This window comes from Bufo bufo, chromosome 2, assembly GCF_905171765.1.
Source record: "Bufo bufo chromosome 2, aBufBuf1.1, whole genome shotgun sequence".
Taxonomy (NCBI): Eukaryota; Metazoa; Chordata; class Amphibia; order Anura; family Bufonidae; genus Bufo; species Bufo bufo.
The window spans coordinates 392,094,204-392,112,708 of record NC_053390.1 but is presented as its reverse complement, the minus strand read 5'-3'; the positions used below and the strand labels follow the sequence as shown (position 1 = coordinate 392,112,708).

General features: G+C 42.1%; 1 protein-coding gene across 5 annotated transcripts in view; it reads right to left on the bottom strand.

The window, feature by feature from the left end:
* MLLT3 (MLLT3 super elongation complex subunit) overlaps positions 1-18,505 on the bottom strand; it is a 270,938-nt gene that overhangs the window by 128,034 nt on the left and 124,399 nt on the right. For 3 of the 5 annotated variants that reach the window (XM_040417220.1, XM_040417219.1, XM_040417221.1), the window contains exons 3-5: positions 14,612-14,694; positions 7,159-7,188; positions 1,929-2,072 (exon numbers count right to left, since the gene is read on the bottom strand). In XM_040417220.1, the coding sequence (XP_040273154.1) occupies positions 1,929-2,072; positions 7,159-7,188; positions 14,612-14,694 (257 nt within the window). The remainder of the gene's footprint in view (positions 1-1,928; positions 2,073-7,158; positions 7,189-14,611; positions 14,695-18,505) is intronic. The other 2 variants (XM_040417222.1, XM_040417223.1) reach the window with 1 other exon arrangement.

The following is an 18,505-nucleotide window of genomic DNA, read 5'->3' as shown; positions in this document are numbered from 1 at the left end:
CCTTTATAGTAGCGTTTAAATGTATTTCCTACCAAAGTCAGACACATATATACTGTATGTATTGTGCCATTAAGGTGAATGTGTACTTTTCATCATTATGCTATTTATTGTTCGCAATAGCAATCATGTGCTACTGTATCACTTTCTTACAGTGGCCAGAGCTCGGTTTTGTATACCAAGCTCCAAATCTCATGCATAAACTTGGATTTAAAAGACAACATGCTGGCTGTCAGCAGCAACCACTAGAGGGAGCCTAGACTCTTACTGTATACTGTCTAACAAGTAAACACTATGAAGCTCCTAAACTCCCTCTAGGGGTGATTGCAGGATGACTAAAAATATGAAACCTTTTTATATAACTATGTACAAAGTTTTGAATCTAAAAATGGAGTTCTGACAGATATAAGAAACCGTGACGAACACCCAAAATTTCATTGACAATCAATCTTCTATTTAGAGGGTTGATTGTCTCACAGGAAATGGCCAGAATATCCATAAATATTGCAGACTGAAATTATGTCAGAGAAAATCTGTTCTAAAGTTTTCACTGTATTAGGAAAGTAAGGCTCCATTCAGATGTCCATAGTGCATTGCAGATCCGCAATACACCCGGTCGACACCACCACAGAAATGCCTATTCTTGTCCGCAATTGCGGACAAGAAAAGGACATGCTCTATTTTTTTCCGGAGCTGCGGAGGATTGGGCCACACTCCGGAAATGCGGATGCGGAGAGCACATAGTGTGCTGTCCGCATCCATTCCTGCCCCATAGAGAATGAATGAGTCCCCACCCGTTCCGCACAATTGCGGAACGGGTGCGGACAACACTTGCGGACGTGTGAATGGAGCCTAATCAGCATATAATTTTATACCTATTCAGATGAATAGAAATGGTATTAAAAGGTGGATAAATATGGATAATTTACACAGCCACAGTTTTTGTTTTTTAAGGTAAATCTGTCACCAACTACCTGTATTTGCTCGCATGGGGAATGGCAAAAAAAAAAGTGTCAGAAATGTTGCACTAATGTTGAATTTTAAATAAATACCCGTTTTAGCAAAGCCACATACCATTGCTCCACCCCTGTTGTCGGGCGAGGCAGAAAAAGCGCCTAGAAGTGTCCAAAAAGATTAATGAATGTGGTGCAAGGCCTGGCATGTATGCCAGTTTTTTTTTTTAATGCAAATTGCACCTAATTTTCTGGTGTATTTTCAGTAGTGAATATGCCTAATTATGTTACAACTTAAGGGGGAGATTTATCATCTCCCTGTACCCCTTTTTGATTGAAGAAAAAAAAAAAAAGGGGGCAAACCTCGCATTTGGCGTTTTTGCATTGCCCTCGCCCCTTTCTGAAAGGGGAGCATGGTCAGTGGGGCCAGCAGGTCACCCACATTTATCTTCTTTTCCGCCGGTGAGGAGCAAAGGAAATCAGAAATCTGACATGTTACCCGCATACCTGACCTGTAAGGGCATTTTAAACATTATAATAAAGGACAGCGAGTTTGTATAACGGGTAAACGCCGCCACTTTTTCTTCTTTTTTTGCACTGACTTTATGGACTCCTATGGCAAAGCACCACCTGTGAACATATGTCTTAGGAGCCACCCCAGTAGATTGTTTGGTGAGAACTGGCAGATATCAGCTGAAAACAGAAATCTACAGCAGCTCCGAGCTGGACTGCCGGATGATGCACCTAAATTTGTCACATCCTCAGCAGCGCTGGAGATTTCAAAGTCAGTAAAAGTTTCTGTATTCAGGCCACATGTATGACACTGTATGGAAAAAACTGGAAAAAAAAAATCCTGAAAAGGTGCCAAAGTGTAATGGAATAATATAGTCATCAAACACATATACACACTCAAAAAAGCTGTCACTGAATCCTCCATCGGGAAGTCACATTTGACCATGTCCACCTTTCTAGACTCACCCCTCCGGCTTTAAGCAGTTTCCTCCTAAACTCTTCAGTGGGGTTGTTAAAGGTAAGCTTTTCACAGCGTAGATGGTTTACAGGGGGGTGGCCTTCAAGGTGCAGAAAAAGATCATAATCAAAACGAACTTTCCTAGGCTCTTCCTGTGAAAGAAGAAAAATGCCCATTAATGGAGCCAGTAAAAATGACAGTTTTTGTAATCCATCTGCCAAATAGAAACTATACCTCTAGTCCCCACCAGTCTATACATCCCACACAAACATTTCTGCATCCCGAATATAAAGTCTGTGGGGGAGATTTATCAAACTGGTGTAAAGTATGGGCAACTGTTTAGTTGCCCATTGCAAGCAATCAGATTCCTTCTTTCATTTTCCAAAGGAGCTGTGAAAAATGAAAAGTGAAATCTGATTGGTTGCAATGGGCAACTAAGCCAGTTCTACTTTACACCAGTTTGATAAATCTGACCCTGTGTTTCCAAATGTTACCGACTGCTAGGGGTATTAAACGGATCCCACCACTCACACTGGATTTTACTGGACCCATAATTACTCTGCTATTGGCTACAGAAAATTCTCAAAATATCTAGATCCGAGGTACAATCACAGTAAGATGTTCACTAAGTTCATTAATATGATACCATGTGGCAGCAGTGGAAAGAGCTTTGTGAAAACACCTATCAATATTACAGGACACAGCCAAGGGTTACGCTCATACTACCAAGGCTCTAGCTGCTAAGTGCCCAGCTGCTGCTGATAGCGGCCCCTGCGCAGTCGAGGCACCAAAGTCGAGCCCATATCTTTGCTCTGCTAATTGGAGCAGCAGCGCAGACAGGAAATGGTCAGGGTCAGGCTAAATGTCGAGCCCTGTCCATCTGGTGGGAGGTGGGTGCTTCTTCACCGGTGAGGACAACCCTCCACAGGTGAAGAAGTCCTGCTGATGAAATAAATCGATCCATTAGGCTCATTATAATGTCTGAAACATAAAGGGTTAAAGTTATCTCCCCTTTATACCAGTTTTATGGTGTAAAAAGTTACTACAAAACCCAGACTTGTGACTTTAAAAGGCATTGTGCATAAATGTATGCACAATTGGTGTTTTACTGCCACGGTAGCCACTTTCCAAAAAAGAGGCGTGTTTAGGGTGGATGAAATCTAATATAATTTATGCCCGTTTTCTGTTTGCAAGCTCGTATTTCAATCTAGGCACACAGACTGCCGGAGTATGCTCTTACTTTACGATGAGGTGTGCACCTAGTCTTAAATGAAGAGCATCCTCTGGCGGTGCAGTTTACAAATGCCGGTCTTGAGCCCCATAGTTAAATGAAAATAATTCCAGCAGTGCTTGTGTTTATAAAATGGGTCAGTCACTATTCTATTGATGTCTAAGGGTGGGTTCACATCACGTTTTATGCCTCCGTTTGACGTATATGTTGCAAAAAAATAAAATTAAAAAAAACACAAAAGATGCAGCACACCACCTTCTTGTATCCTACACAGTTGGGTAAAAAATAAAAAATATATACTTTTTTTTTTACAGTAGAAGTCTATGGTGAACGGATTCCACTGAGTGATATCAGTCTGAGGCATCCGTTTAACGTATACTTTTTTTTGTATATGTTAAAAGGAAAAACATGACATGAACCCACCCATATATGTATAGAAATGTATCCATTTTAACATGTGTTTTATAAGTAATATATATATACAGTCAGGTCCATAAATATTGGGACATTGACACAATTGTAACATTTTTGGCTCTATACAGCACCACAATGGATTTGAAATGAAACGAACAAGATGTGCTTTAACTGCAGACTGTCAGCTTTAATTTGAGGGTATTTACATCCAAATTAGGTGAACGGTGTAGGAATTACAACAGTTTGCATATGTTCCTCCCACTTGTGAAGGGACCAAAAGTAATGGGACAATTGGCTTCTCAGCTGTTCCATGGCCAGGTGTGTTATTCCCTCATTATCCCAATTACAATGAACAGATAAAAGGTCCACAGTTATTTGCATTTGGAATCTGTTGCTGTCAACTCTCAAGATGAGATCCAAAGAGCTGTCACTATCAGTGAAGCAAGCCATTATTAGGCTGAAAAAACAAAACAAACCCATCAGAGAGATAGCAAAAACATTATGTGTGGCCAAAACAACTGTTTGGAACATTCAAAAAAAGAAGGAACGCACCGGTGAGCTCAGCAACACCAAAAGACCCGGAGGACCACGGAAAAAAACTGTGGTGGATGACCGAAGAATTCTTTCCCTAGTGAAGAAAACACCCTTCACAACAGTTGGCCAGATCAAGAACACTCTCCAGGAGGTAGGTGTATGTGTGTCAAAGTCATCAATCAAAAGAAGACTTCACCAGAGTGAATAGAGAGGGTTCACCACAAGATGTAAACCATTGGTGAGTCTAAAAAACAGGAAGGCCAGATTAGAGTTTGCCAAACGACATCTAAAAAAGCCTTCACAGTTATGGAACAACATCCTATGGACAGATGAGACCAAGATCAACTTGTACCAGAGTGATGGGAAGAGAAGAGTATGGAGAAGGAAAGGAACTGATCATGATCCTAAGCATACCACCTCATCAGTGAAGCATGGTGGTGGTAGTGTCATGGCATGGGCATGTATGGCTGCCAATGGAACTGGTTCTCTTGTATTTATTGATGATGTGACTGCTGACAAAAGCAGCAGGATTAATTCTGAAGTGTTTCAGGCAATATTATCTGCTCATATTCAGCCAAATGCTTCAGAACTCATTGGACGGCGCTTCACAGTGCAGATGGACAATGACCCAAAGCATACTGCAAAAGCAACCAAAGAGTTTTTTAAGGGAAAGAAGTGCAATGGCCAAGTCAATCACCTGACCTGAATGCGATTGAGCATGCATTTCAATTGCTGAAGACAAAACTTAGGGGAAAATGCCCCAAGAACAAGCAGGAACTGAAGACAGTTGCAGTAGAGGCCTGGCAGAGCATCACCAGGGATGAAACCCAGCGTCTGTTGATGTCTATGCGTTCCAGACTTCAGGCTGTAATTGACTGCAAAGGATTTGCAACCGAGTATTAAAAAGTGAAAGTTTGATTTATGATTATTATTCTGTCCCATTACTTTTGATCCCTTAACAAGTGGGAGGCACATATGCAAACTGTTTTATTTGTAATTCCTACACCGTTCACCTTATTTGGATGTAAATACCCTCAAATTAAAGGGTCTGCAGTTAAAGCACATCTTGTTCATTTCAAATCCATTGTGGTGGTGTATAGAGCCAAAAATTTTAGAATTGTGTTGATGTCCCAATATTTATGGACCTGACATATATATATATATATATATATATATATATATATATATATATATAGCGCAAGTTACGTCTACTACTGCTTGCACAGATGTAGTTCAGTTTGACAGTAGTAGTAGCAGTAGTGGTGTAGTCAATCGGGATTCGGCCGTTCCCGGCATTATCCAGCTATGCTGGACACAATGAGCTGTCCCTCTGCTGGAACAGCCTGACGGATTTCATAATGCTACTCTGAACGTAGCCTGACAGGACTGTATGCTATGCATTTCTTTAATAAAAATTCAATATGACTAGGGTTGTTGCGGGTATCTAAATTTCGATACCCAATTGATACTTTACAGGGATTTCAATTTTTTCGATACTGGGCTTCGCTGTCTAGTATCACAGAACACGAGCACGCTGCTGTCAGCGCACTCATGTTCCCCCAGCAGCACAGGGGAGAAGGAAGCACTCTCTCCCTCCCCCTGTGCCACTGCCACCAATGAGGAGAGAGGGGCGGGCGCACTGCGCCACCAATAATAGCAGGACTTTAAATGGGTCCAGACTTTAAGTAGCAGGCTACATAGAGCGGCGCCCAGGGATCTCCCTGCACTTACTATTATTCCTTGGCACCGCCCGTTCGCCCGCTGTGGCCCCCATTACTGTCTCCTGCTCCGTATGCTAATTACTACTATCGGAGCAATGGGCAGGAGACATCAGCTTCTCTCCTTCTCCCTGGCTGTAGCGCTGTCCAATTGCAGCACAGAGCGTCACAGCCAGGGAGAAGGAATGCCCAGGGGAGAAGCTGATGTCTCCTGCCCATTTCATCCAATAGTAGTAATTAGCATACGGAGACAGTAATGGGGGCCACAGCAGGCGAACGGAGCGGTGCCCAGGAATAGCAAGTGCAGGGAGATCCCTGGGCGCCGCTCTATGTAACCTGCTCATGAAAGGTCGTCTTTAACTTTTAATACAGGAGGCAGGTGCCGGCAGCAGAATCGCATAGCCGGCACCCTGCCTTTGACTGGGAGCTGCGATCCGCGGCACCTGAGGGGTTAACTGCCGCTGATCTGCTGCCAGTACCCGCCTCCTGTATTAAAGGTTAATTATCATTGGTGGCACAGCGCGCCCCCCTCCCTCCCCCCCCCCCCCCCCCGAGTATTAAAATCATTGTGGCAGTGGCCACAGGGTCCCCCCCCCTCATTGGTGGCAGTGGCAGCTTATGATCGGAGCCCCAGCAATGTAATCCTGGGGCTCTGATCAGTTATCATGGCAGCCAGGACGCTACTGAAGCCCTGGCTGCCATAGTCAGCTCCCTGTTGCTGTGTGTACTATGCACAGGGCAGCAGAGTGTGAGGTCTTATTCACCCTAATAGAGATCTATTAGGGTTATTAGGACAAGGGATCAAAAGATCCCAGGTTCTAGCCCCTAAGGGGGAAACGGTTATTAAATAAACTGTAAAAAACAAACAAAAAAAACACCAAGTATAAATCACCCCGTTTCCTAATTTTACATATAAAATATATAAACAATAAATAAACATATCACACCACGTCCGAAAAGTCTAAAAACTATTAAAATATTTTTTTTAAAAATCTATGCGGTGAATGCCGGAACAGAAAAAAAAAACATTTATAAAAACTGTGCGATTCGCCATTTTTTAAAATGCGGAATGCACGTGGCATTTTATTTTTTTCGCGTGGTATCGAATATCGCTATACTTTTTTATGGTATCTTAATCGAATCAAAAATTTGGTATCGCAACAACTCTAAATATGACATCTCAAAAGATTGCTGAAACTGCAGTGCTGTGTTAACAATCAAGCCATAATATCAAATTATTGCTACACATATCAAAGGTACTGTATGAAGAAGAGGTGTCCTCCCCTCATCCTGGCCCCCAAAAAATAAAATAAAAAGCTAGAAATGAATTATTTTCCTCACCTGATTGATTTCCAGTCTTATTCCACAGGTCTAAAAAAAATGAAATATTATATGTACAAACTATGGACAAAAAAAACGGATGAAGCATTTTCATCCGGCCATTAATAATGCGTGGTGCAGAATATTATTCGTGAAAATAATATGACAGGATGTTGAAAACATCAATCATCATGTTACCAAATAAGCCAAGCCTGCATTAGCTCAATTTGGCTAAACAAAGCAATACAGCATTGAATGAAAAGATCAATTGCTGCATTTAAAAGCCAATTCCATGATCAATTCAATAAAATTAAAGCGAAACCTTCAAGCACCACCATGTTAATTATGGGAGCAGTGCCTCTTGAAATCGATGAGAATGAAATGTAGACAGCAGAAAACAGATACGGAAATAGAAGCATTTAGAACAAATAGAACATTTTCTTGTTTTAGTTTTGATTGGAATCACCAGTGAAATAAAATGACTGGTCCTTAAAGGGAACCTGTCACCTGGATTTAGTGCATAGAGCTGGGGACATGGGCTGCTAGATGGCCGCTAACACATCCGCAATACCCAGTCCCCACAGCTCTCTGCTTTTATTGTGTTAAAAAACCTTTTTGATAAATATGCAAATGACCTGATATGAGTCCTGTATCCGGAGATGAGTCAAGCGGAAAGGAGCCCAGCACCGCCCCGCTTCCTCCGAATCTCCTCCCTGCTGGGTGACGTCACAGAGCTGGAGCGCCGAAATCTCGCGATGCGCGAGCTAGCGCATGCGCAGTGTCGGCATCATGTTCATTCCCTGTGCTGGCATCAGCACAGAGAACGAACTACGCATGCGCTAGCTCGCGCATCGCGAGATTTCGGCGCTCCAGCTCTGTGACGTCACCCAGCAAGGAGGAGATTCGGAGGAATCGGGGCGGTGCTGGGCTCCTTTCCGCTTGACTCATCTCCGGATACAGGACTCATATCAGGTCATTTGCATATGGATCAAAACGGTTTTTTAACACAATAAAAGCGCAGAGAGCTGTGGGGACTGGGTATTGCAGATGTGTTAGTGGCCATCTAGCAGCCCATGTCCCCAGCTCTATGCACTAAATCCAGGTGACAGGTTCCCTTTGATATGTAAAATTTTGTGTGAAAGTGAATTTACGAAGAATATTTTTATACATTAGGGTGTGCAACAATGTATTCTGGCCAGGCAATCTCTGCATGGTAAATAGTTTTGGTTGATATAGCTTATTGGCCCTTTACACAGGCAGGGAATCCACCAGATAATTGCTAACTATAATCAAAACCTATTACACTTCATTGATGATATGGTGATTGGGCCCTGAGAATAATTTAAACTGGTGGGCCCAAGGAACCCCTGTCTGAAACTACTAGGCTGAATCCAATGTAGCAAACCCCTAAGAAGGCCATACACATAAGATGACTGCTGGTCAAATCTACGAATATTGGCAGGACCACCTCCCTATCTAAGGGTAAATGCACACGTTCAGGATTTATGTACGGACAATCCGCACTGAAATCTGCACAGGGAAATCTGTGCGGTCAATCTGCATCAATTGGTGCAGAATTGCAGCGTATTTTCATAAATTGACATACTGTGGATTTTAAAGTAAGCACCGTAGGTCAAAATACGCACGCAAAAAATCTGCATCGTGTGCATGAGAATTTCAAATTCTCATAGAATACAATGTACATTACCTACGGTGCGGATTTTCCACACGCAATCCTGATAGTGTGCATTTAACCCAATTTGTATGGGGGTGTCTTGACTTCACCCTGAGGCCAAATGTCAAGGGACAGAAGGTTCAGGCACCTTGAATATAAACACGCCTGATCCTTTTATGGTCACAGGAGATGACCTGTCTCCAGAGGTGTCTGGCAGATGTTTTCTCCTCTCCCCGCTGACAGCGCATGCACACTTGACCTCCGAACCAAGCGTGTATTTGTTGGGGAGTCAGGAGGAACAGTGGTCTTCACTTCTAAATTGTTCATTATTTTAGATAATAAATCCAGCCTAAACAAGGTCTCCAGTAGAGACTATGTCCAATTTTTCACATGAATTTCCAAAGTAGACGAGCAATGAGAAAGGTACAAGTTTTATCTCTAAAATGGTACATACCGTTTAAACATTTTTTTTATTTTAGCGACACAATTTACTACTGGGGTAGTTGGCTTCATATATGAACATAGAGACCTAGTTGTAGAGCCTACTATCAATAACATGCTACATATAGTACAGCCAGCTCTCTGGAGGCGTGTCAAAAATAATGGGGCAGACTCACCCATAGTGAAAGGTCTATCGGAGCAAGACGTGCCAATAACAGCACAAGCCTCCTAACGAATTTGGTGCATCTTCTGGCTGTCCACAGAACAGAAAATCTAATCTATGCCAACAGTTGTGGCACTAATTATGGTGCATCTCTCAGATCAAGAGAGGCTATATCTCCTCCCCCAAATGCTTGCCAACAAGTTATATTTGACATTTTTTCTAATTAAAGGGGCTTCCAGAATTTTACTATTGATAACCTATTGTCAGGGAAAACAATCAATTATCAGATTTTCGGGAGTCAGACACCCCGTCGATCAACTGCAGAAACTTGGGTATTCCAGTTATCCCCTATTCACTGGCACAGTTGCTCTGTTCATTTCAAGGGGCTGCAGGGGGTATAGGGCCCAAGTTCTCGTCGGGGTCCCAGAAGTAGGACCCACACCAATCTAATAGTTATCCCCATCCTGTGAATAGGGGATCACTTAATGTAACTGGAATACCCTTTTAGGAGCTGGAACTAAATTGCTCCATCCATTGTGCAATGGCGGCTCAGAGGTTAGCACTGATCTGCAGGGAGTTTGTATGTTCTCCCTGTGTTTGCGTGGGTACTTCAGTTTCCTCCAACACTCCAAAGCCATACTGATAGGGAACTTGGATAGTGAGCCGCACTGGGGACAGCTTGTTGCTAATGTCTGTAAAGCGCTGCAGAATATGTCAGCGCTATAGAAGTGTGTAAAATAAATAACTAAATTGTCAGAGCTGTATAGATCTAGCACCTGAGCTGAATCAAAACAGCTGATTGGCCAGGGTGTGATGTGTCAGTGCCCGTTGATCAGACATTGATGGTATATCCTGAGGATAGGCTATCAATATAAAAATCCTGGACAACTCATTTTACAGTCTATACTAAAATGCTATTGTTTCAGGTCCTATACTGTTATTTGTTTTATCCGATTCCATTTTATTATTTTATATTTTTCTTACACGATTATGGGGCAATCATCACGCCTGAGCTGCTGCAAGACCAGCTCTAGAAATTTGCTTTCAGCAGGCCCCTGGACACATCAAAATGATGATTTGAGAAACTTGTGACGTGCTCTGCTATGTGCAGATGGGGTGAAGGAGCCAAGTACTTCCTATAATCTACTGGCAATTTTGTGATCCTGTGTTACCAGGTTACTGATTAAAATAATGGTGTGATTAAATGGAAATCGTATCTCCTAGGGTTGTTGCGATACCAAAATTTTGATTTGATTTCGATACCATAAAAAAGTATTGCAATACTCGATACCACGCGAAAAAATCAAACACTAAAAAAGGCACGTGCATTCCGCATTTTAAAAAAATGGTGAATCACCAGTATTCACCACCTAGGAGATTTTTTAAATATTTTTATAGATTGGACTTTTTGGACGTGGCGATATGTGATATGTTTATTTATTTATTGTTTATATATTTTATATATAAAATTGGGAAAAGGGGGTGATTTATACTTAATATTTTGGTGTTGTTTTTTTTTTTTTACTTTTTATTTAATAACTATTTCTACCTATTCACCCTAATAGAGCTTTCATTGGACAGCGCTACAGCCAGGGAGAAGAACGGCCATTGAGAAAAAGGGCAGTCTCCTCCCCATTGCTCCAATGCTAGCAATTAGCATACAGAGCGTAGAATAAACCGGGGCCACAGCGGGCGAACGGAGCGGCGCCCAGGAATAATAGTAAGTTCAGTGAGATCCATGGGCGCAGCTCTACATATCCTGATTGATAGTTTACAATATTTGGACCCATGAAAGGTCCTCTACTATCATTGATGGCGCAGTGCGTCCGCCCCTCCTCCTCCTAGTAGTAGTAGTCGCAGTACGGCAGCCTATTATCGATAAATGTTAAATCCCGTTATCGTATCGATACCGGGACAAAAGTATCGATTGGGTATCGATATTTCGATACCCGCAACAACCCTAGTATCTCCCTGTTTCCTGACTTCTCTGCAGAAGTTCAAAAGAGGAGAGCACACTTCCTAGACGTCAAGAAACGACTGAGAGCCCTACAACTTCCCTACTCAATGATATATCCTGCCAGACAGAGAAGACACACATGTTCGATTCTCCTGAGGCGGCGTGTCAATGGCTGGATGCGCATGAGAAGGATCCCCGCAGAAACACCTGAAAATATGGCGTATCCTTACTAGTACCGGAAGGAAGTCCGATTCATTGAGGACTGCAGGGCCATATATCATTTCCAAAAATATATATGGTTGCTAAGTTAATGTTGTTGCATGCAGGGGGTGGAGGGTTGGTGGAGGAATGTCCTGTCGTCCGGGGTCTCCCCTTCAATCCTTATCCTGTGTGGTTTGAAGTTGTTCTGCACTGTTGCGGGTTAAAATATCAAGGGAGGCCCAGGGCCCATAGCCGAGCAGTACTATTGAGGCAGATACATTGCTTGTCTTGGTGATCTGTTCTTACATTACTGGTTCAGGTATTTTTTGTACCCCAGTTCCCTTGCCGTAGAGGGATATGTCTAATCTGTGTTTTGGTGTATGTGGGAGGGGGAGGGGGGGAAACTTTAGACAGAGTATGAAGTAAGTGCCTCATATCGGACCACATGGTGGCCCCCCCGGGATGAGTGGCAGCAGGCAACAGTAGTTTTTACGGAATTGGTTTGATGATGGGTACCCTTAGGATTATTGCCTGCAATGTAAGGGGAATGGGCCAGACTTCTAAACGCCATGCGATCTTTAATGCTCTGCAAACATACCAACCGGCAATCTTTTGCCTATCTGAAACGCATCTTACATCTGACAAAACTCATCTGATACACAGAGCATGGATGGCGCATGAGTTTCATTCTATTTATTCTACTTATGCGCATGGTGTTAGTATTTTAATACATAGATATATCCCCTTTGTCGCTAGAGACACGTTCATTGACAATAAGGCCCCTTGCAGACGAGCGTGTCCGGATTAGGTCCGGATGCGTCTCGGTGCATTGCGGCAAACCCACGCGAGTAGGAACGCAATTGCAGTCAGTTTTGACTGCGATTGCGTTCCCATGTTCAGTTTTTATCGCGCGGGTGCAATGAGTTTTGCACGCGCGTGATAAAAAACTGACTGTGGTACCCAGACCCGAACTTCTTCACAGAAGTTTGGGTTAGGTGTTGTGTAGATTGTATTATTTCCCCTTATAACATGGTTATAAGGGAAAATAATAGCATTCTGAATACAGAATGCATAGTACAGTAGGGCTGGAGGGGTTAAAAAAAGTAATAATAATTTAACTCACCTTAATCCACTTGTTCGCGCAGCCGGCATCTCTTCTGTCTTGTTCTGTGAGGAATAGGACCTTTGATGACGTCACTACACTCATCACTTGGTCCGTCACATGATCCATCACCATGGTGGTGGATCATGTGACGGACCATGTGATGAACGTAGTGACGTCATCAAAGGTCCTATTCTTCACAAAAGAAGACGGAAGAGATGCCAGCTGCGCGAACAAGTGGATTAAGGTGAGTTAAATTATTATTTTATTTTTTTTAACCCCTCCAGCCCTATTTTACTATGCATTCTGTATTCAGAATGCAATTATTTTCCCTTATAACCATGTTATAAGGGAAAATAATAATGATCAGGTCCCCATCCCGATCGTCACCTAGCAACCATGCGTGAAAATCGCACCACATCCGCACTTGCTTGCGGATGCTTGCGATTTTCACGCAACCCCATTCATTTCTATGGGGCCTGCGTTACGTGAAAAACACACAATGAGGAGCATGCTGCGATTTTCACGCAACGCACAAGTGATGCGTGAAATTCACCGCTCATGTGCAGCGCCCCATAGAAATGAATGGGTCCGGATTAAGTGCGGGTGCAATGCGTTCACCTCACGCATTGCACCCACGCGGAAATCTCGCCCGTGTGAAAGGGGCCTAAAGGAAGATTTATATGTGTAGACTGCTCTATTTTTCATTTTGGGTTGATCCTGTAGCAGTATACATTCCCCCACCGTACTCCAGCGAGGTTTCCTGATGTCCCCATACTAATGATGGGAGATTTTAATATGTACATGGACAAGTTTCTGGATAACTTCATTCCAGACGCTTGTGCAATGGGCTCCTCACCCTCATCACTGGCTAGATTGATATTAGAGGTAGATATGTGTGATCTCTGGAGGGCTAAGCATCAGGAAGAAAGGCAATATTCTTGCTACTCTTTCTCACATAATTCCTTGTCCAGAATCGATCTAGCGCTGGCATCCGTACCTTTATTGGAACTGACCCAAGAGGTCTCTTATGTCACCTGGAGTGTATCGAACCACAATCCCCACAAAAAAGTAATGGTGTGATCCTTCATTGCAATCCTGCTTGTAATGAGAAGACTGCTGAAAAGGTGATAAGTACCTGATTGCTAGGGTTCTGAATGTTGGGACCTCCACTTATCACAAGAATGGGGCGTCCCATGGGAAAGCGGATTCAATGGGGCATTGGTCATTCTGTCCTGCTCCATTAAAATTCTGTGGGAATATTGGAGTGCTCCTGGAATTATGGAAGCAGCGTAGCTTGCTCTACTACACTGCTTGCGTAGGTCCTATCCACTACAATGGGAGTTATAGAAACAGTAGATCGCTGGCCCACTTGGCTGTTTCCATTCGCCCAGCAACCCAGTGCTGGCGCTTGTTTAATTTCAACATAGAAAAGGTGAGATTGGAAAACCCTTTTAGAAGATTAAATAAGATTCAAAAGGGAACAATTTTTTTTATAAAAAAACAACGCAAAAGGAGGCGGATTCAATCTAAAAAGTAGTCAGGGGGAGTATGATGGGAGATCAAAAGCAATGTTAGAAAATATTATATTACTGAAAGAGTAGTCGGTGTTGGGAATAAGCCTTCAGAGGATATGGATGGAAAATCTACAGTAACTGAATTTAAATATGCCTGGGATACTCATATCTATCCCAAGAGAAAAACTTTAAGGAAATAACATAAGGGCAGACTATATAGAGCAGGTGGTCTTAATCTGCCGTTAATCCTCTACGTTTCTTCTTGGCACCCATTTTTACTTCCATTTCACTTATTACTGCATTATTTACAATATACAGATGAGACAGGCGACTTAACCTGATGGCAGGCTCACTTTAATACATAAAAAATGCACATATTTGCTTTAGAGTAAAAGCCAAAATTGATGGAAAAACCTACCTTATTTTTGAAATAGACTTCTATTGGCAAAATGAAACCAGCATAACCAGATTCTTCTACTTTGTATGGAGGATCTTTACACACTGCAACACAAAACATGCAAGACAAAATGAGATACATTTGGCATTCTGGTTGTAATTCTAGATTTGGTTCCATTAAACACAGTATTTGGCTCCACATCTAGAGCTGGAATCACTAGTTGGCATCCGGTAAACCACTATATCCCCGGCACTACAGCCAAAACTGGACTTGGGATAACAAAATTCTTGTCAGGTTAAACCTCTCACCACGGGGTTATAATTCATTCAGGTTTTCAGATGATCTGAGGTTTTGCAGATGCAACATACCGTATGTCAAGACAGGAAACTACAAGACCACAGCTACAATTTAAAGTTCAATGAAACTAGTGAGTATTATTGAAAGAAGTGCTTGTAAAGCCAAATAATTGTTTCCACGGAAAGTCATTGCATTTGTAACCTTACCCCACGGATCAGAAAATCTATTTTGCTATTGCCTACTAACTAAAGGCTACTTTCACACTAGCGTTGTTTGAATCCGCCGTGCAATTCAGTCGCCGGAACTGCCCGCCGGATCCGGAAAAACTGGTTACATTTGAATCCTGATCAGGATTTTGATCACAATGAAAAAATTCATTGGAAAAAACTGATGCGCCATTTATGGACTTTAACTTTTTTTTCCACATTTTTCGGGTTTAACAGGCAAACCCGGATCCGGTTTGACGGAACACACGGCGCCGGATCCGGCATTAATGCAAGTCAATGGGAAAAAGGCCGGATCCGGTGTTCAGTCAAAGTGTTCAGGATTTTTGGCCGGAGGTAAAAATACAACATGCTACGGTCAAAAAGACTGAACTGAAGACATCCTGATGCATCCTGAACGGATTGCTCTCCATTCAGAATGCATGGGGATAAAACTGATCAGTTCTTTTCCGGATTTGAGCCCCTAGGACGGAACTCAGCGCCGGAAAAGAAAAACACTAGTGTGAAAGTACCCTAAAGTGACAAAACCACCATGGGAAGAGAAGGAATTTTATACATATTCATGTTTGCACATATAATTCCTCATTCAGATGAACCATTTTCCTGTCCAGCTTCTGTCCGAGCGCAGTGCAGACAGCACTCAGACAGAACACTGACCCATTAAAGTCAAAGGTTCAATTCACATGAGTGATTTTCTACAACTTCATTATGAAGAAAAGCACATGAAATATCATATTCAACAGATCCACTGAAAACAATTAGCCAATACATACAGTACAATTCAGAAAAACAACGGACATTGACAAAGTAGATAACTATGCTAGTGAAGGTGCTTTTAGAAAACACCATTCATGGTGGCAGGAAAAAAAAATATCTGATCTTAGGGAATTTTCACATCCACAGCATTCCATATATGTTGGGAATATTTAGCAAAATTTCCTGCAGATTTCACCCTTTGCAAGGCACAAAATAAATGGCAGATCTGCAGCAAAATCAACATGCAACATACCTTTAAGGTAAGTTCATGGGTCTTAAAAGCAGCAGAAAAATAGCCACTGATTTTCTAACACATGCAGATTTTAATGCACTGCTCTCGCCTGTTTATCAGCCCATAGACAATGAAGGGAGCGTGACCATCGATCTATTCAAACTCCTCCATACTCCGGTCATGCAACAAGGGGGAACGAGGGCTTAGGACCTCATTCTAGCAAACATGGGGGTTCCAGCAATCTGGCATTTACCACCCACCATGTGTATTGGTGATATATGTCTTTTGTGTGACAACCACTTTAAATAAGTGTGACAAATCTGGATTGGGCAGGGTGATGAGCAAAATTTTCTAAAATTTGATTTGGCTGCTTCGCCGAACTTCAACAAGAAATCCGATTGATTACGAAGTACTTTGTCACGAATCGTATCCCATTGTATGTAGCGGGCACAATGATAGGGAACTCCAATCGCATGGCCCCCCTGTCATTGAACCCCTCAGATGCTGCGTTCAGTGCCGATTGTGGCATCTGAGAGTCACATTGAGGCCTTTCAGGGGTTAAAAAAAAAAAAAAAGTACCGTACACAATCAATTCGTCCATTTGATAGCAGAGAGGCTGTCGTGGCCATTTTGATTGAAGAAAACATGTCAAATTTCGGCCACGCTGATGTCACCATGCTGGGCGGACGCAGTGACGCCATCACTGATAACATCATGGTGACCGACCAGCGTGATGACATGGTGACGTCACACGTCAACGCGTGTGAGATTTAGTTTTCTTCAATCAAGATGGTGGCAATGGCCTCTCCACAATCAAATGGATGAGGCGAGTGTGTGTGTGTGTTTTATTTTAATGCCATTTGAGGAAAAATTTATTTATTACCACGAAGCACAAGGAAATTCGCCTTCGTGACAAAACGCATTTTTCCTGAAATTCGGATCGAAGTCCACTTTGTTAACTTCGAGTCGCTTAACAGTAACTCTGATTAAACTAGAAAAACTTTACCTTATAGAAAGGCTACAAGTGTAAAGAAGGTAGAAGGGCTACAGAAGAACAACCTGTTTGATAAGAACTACTCCTATGGAGTTTCATGTGTTTGCACAACCCATGTGGCACTTGACATGAACCTCAGAAAGGTTCTATATACAGAATGACTGACTGTTACCCAAATAGACAAGTAAAAATGAAGTGAAAGTGAACCTCCTTTCTACTGTAAATGTAGTGAACTCGCTTTACCGCTCCAGACTGACAAGAGAGGGTCGTGTTACCTGGAACAAAGCATGGCTGTATTTTATATAGCAGAGGCTTATCACACTAAGCCTTTGTTTTATTCAACAGAGACTGAGGGGCTGGCAAACTTCCCAAAATGTAGCAGAAAGACCTGGTTTATATACAACAGTATTTATGGGTTTTACAAAGATTACCCGTTATCTGATAAGAGGCAAGCTATGTGAACATGTCTGGAAGTGGGGCTGCTCAGACACATTTACATTCAGGCAGTCCTCATCAGATTATAGGTAAGACCAGACGAGCCATTAGAACAACAAGCTCATCAACGCTCTTAAGTGCCTGTGTTATTACTTAACGCTCCCTGCAGTGCACCAGGGGAACAAATGTGTGAGGTCTGAAAGTCTGTATACAAAAGCTGCATTACAAGGAGAAACCCCCCACCATCAACTTAAAGAAAACCAGTGACTAGAGCAGAAAACTACAGACCACAGACACAGATTTCCCTCAGTTTCAACCAATGATGTTCTTTTTCTTTTTAATCTGAAAAATGATTATAAAATAAACTACAGTGTGGTCAGGGGGCTTCTCTGCTCCAACAGACACACAGTATGACGTCTAATAAAATGAAGAGTAGGCAATAACCAATAATTTCACTTAAACTCTAAATCTTTCCACTTTCCAACTATTCATTACATCAAACTCCAAACTTGTGGCACCAATTTTCAAAAATATATAGATCTTCTCATGCAGACTTGGATTTGTCACATTTCGTGGAAACAAATAGCTTTGGCCGAGTATGTTGAACAATATATCAGAGGGATGATTGTTGTCTAAATGGAGCATTAAAGTTTACTTATTTTACTTCCATGTTGAACATGTACCTATTTTTATAACATTTATAACTTTTTTTTACTTCAGCCAGTAGTATATGTGAATTATTTCACCAGAAAAAAAGTGTTATCTTCATCAGGGTCAACACCCTCTCAATGTTCTGCTTCATCGTAAGCACTCTCGATTACTAAACATCAGATATTTCTATATACTCATTATATTCTCATTGTCCATTTTATATGACACTTTTGTATAAATCAATGAAGAAAAAAAAAAAAAGATGAACAGAAGTTGCTAGAAATTTGATTGACTTAGTGTGCACCCCACTATGAAATGTGTGGGCA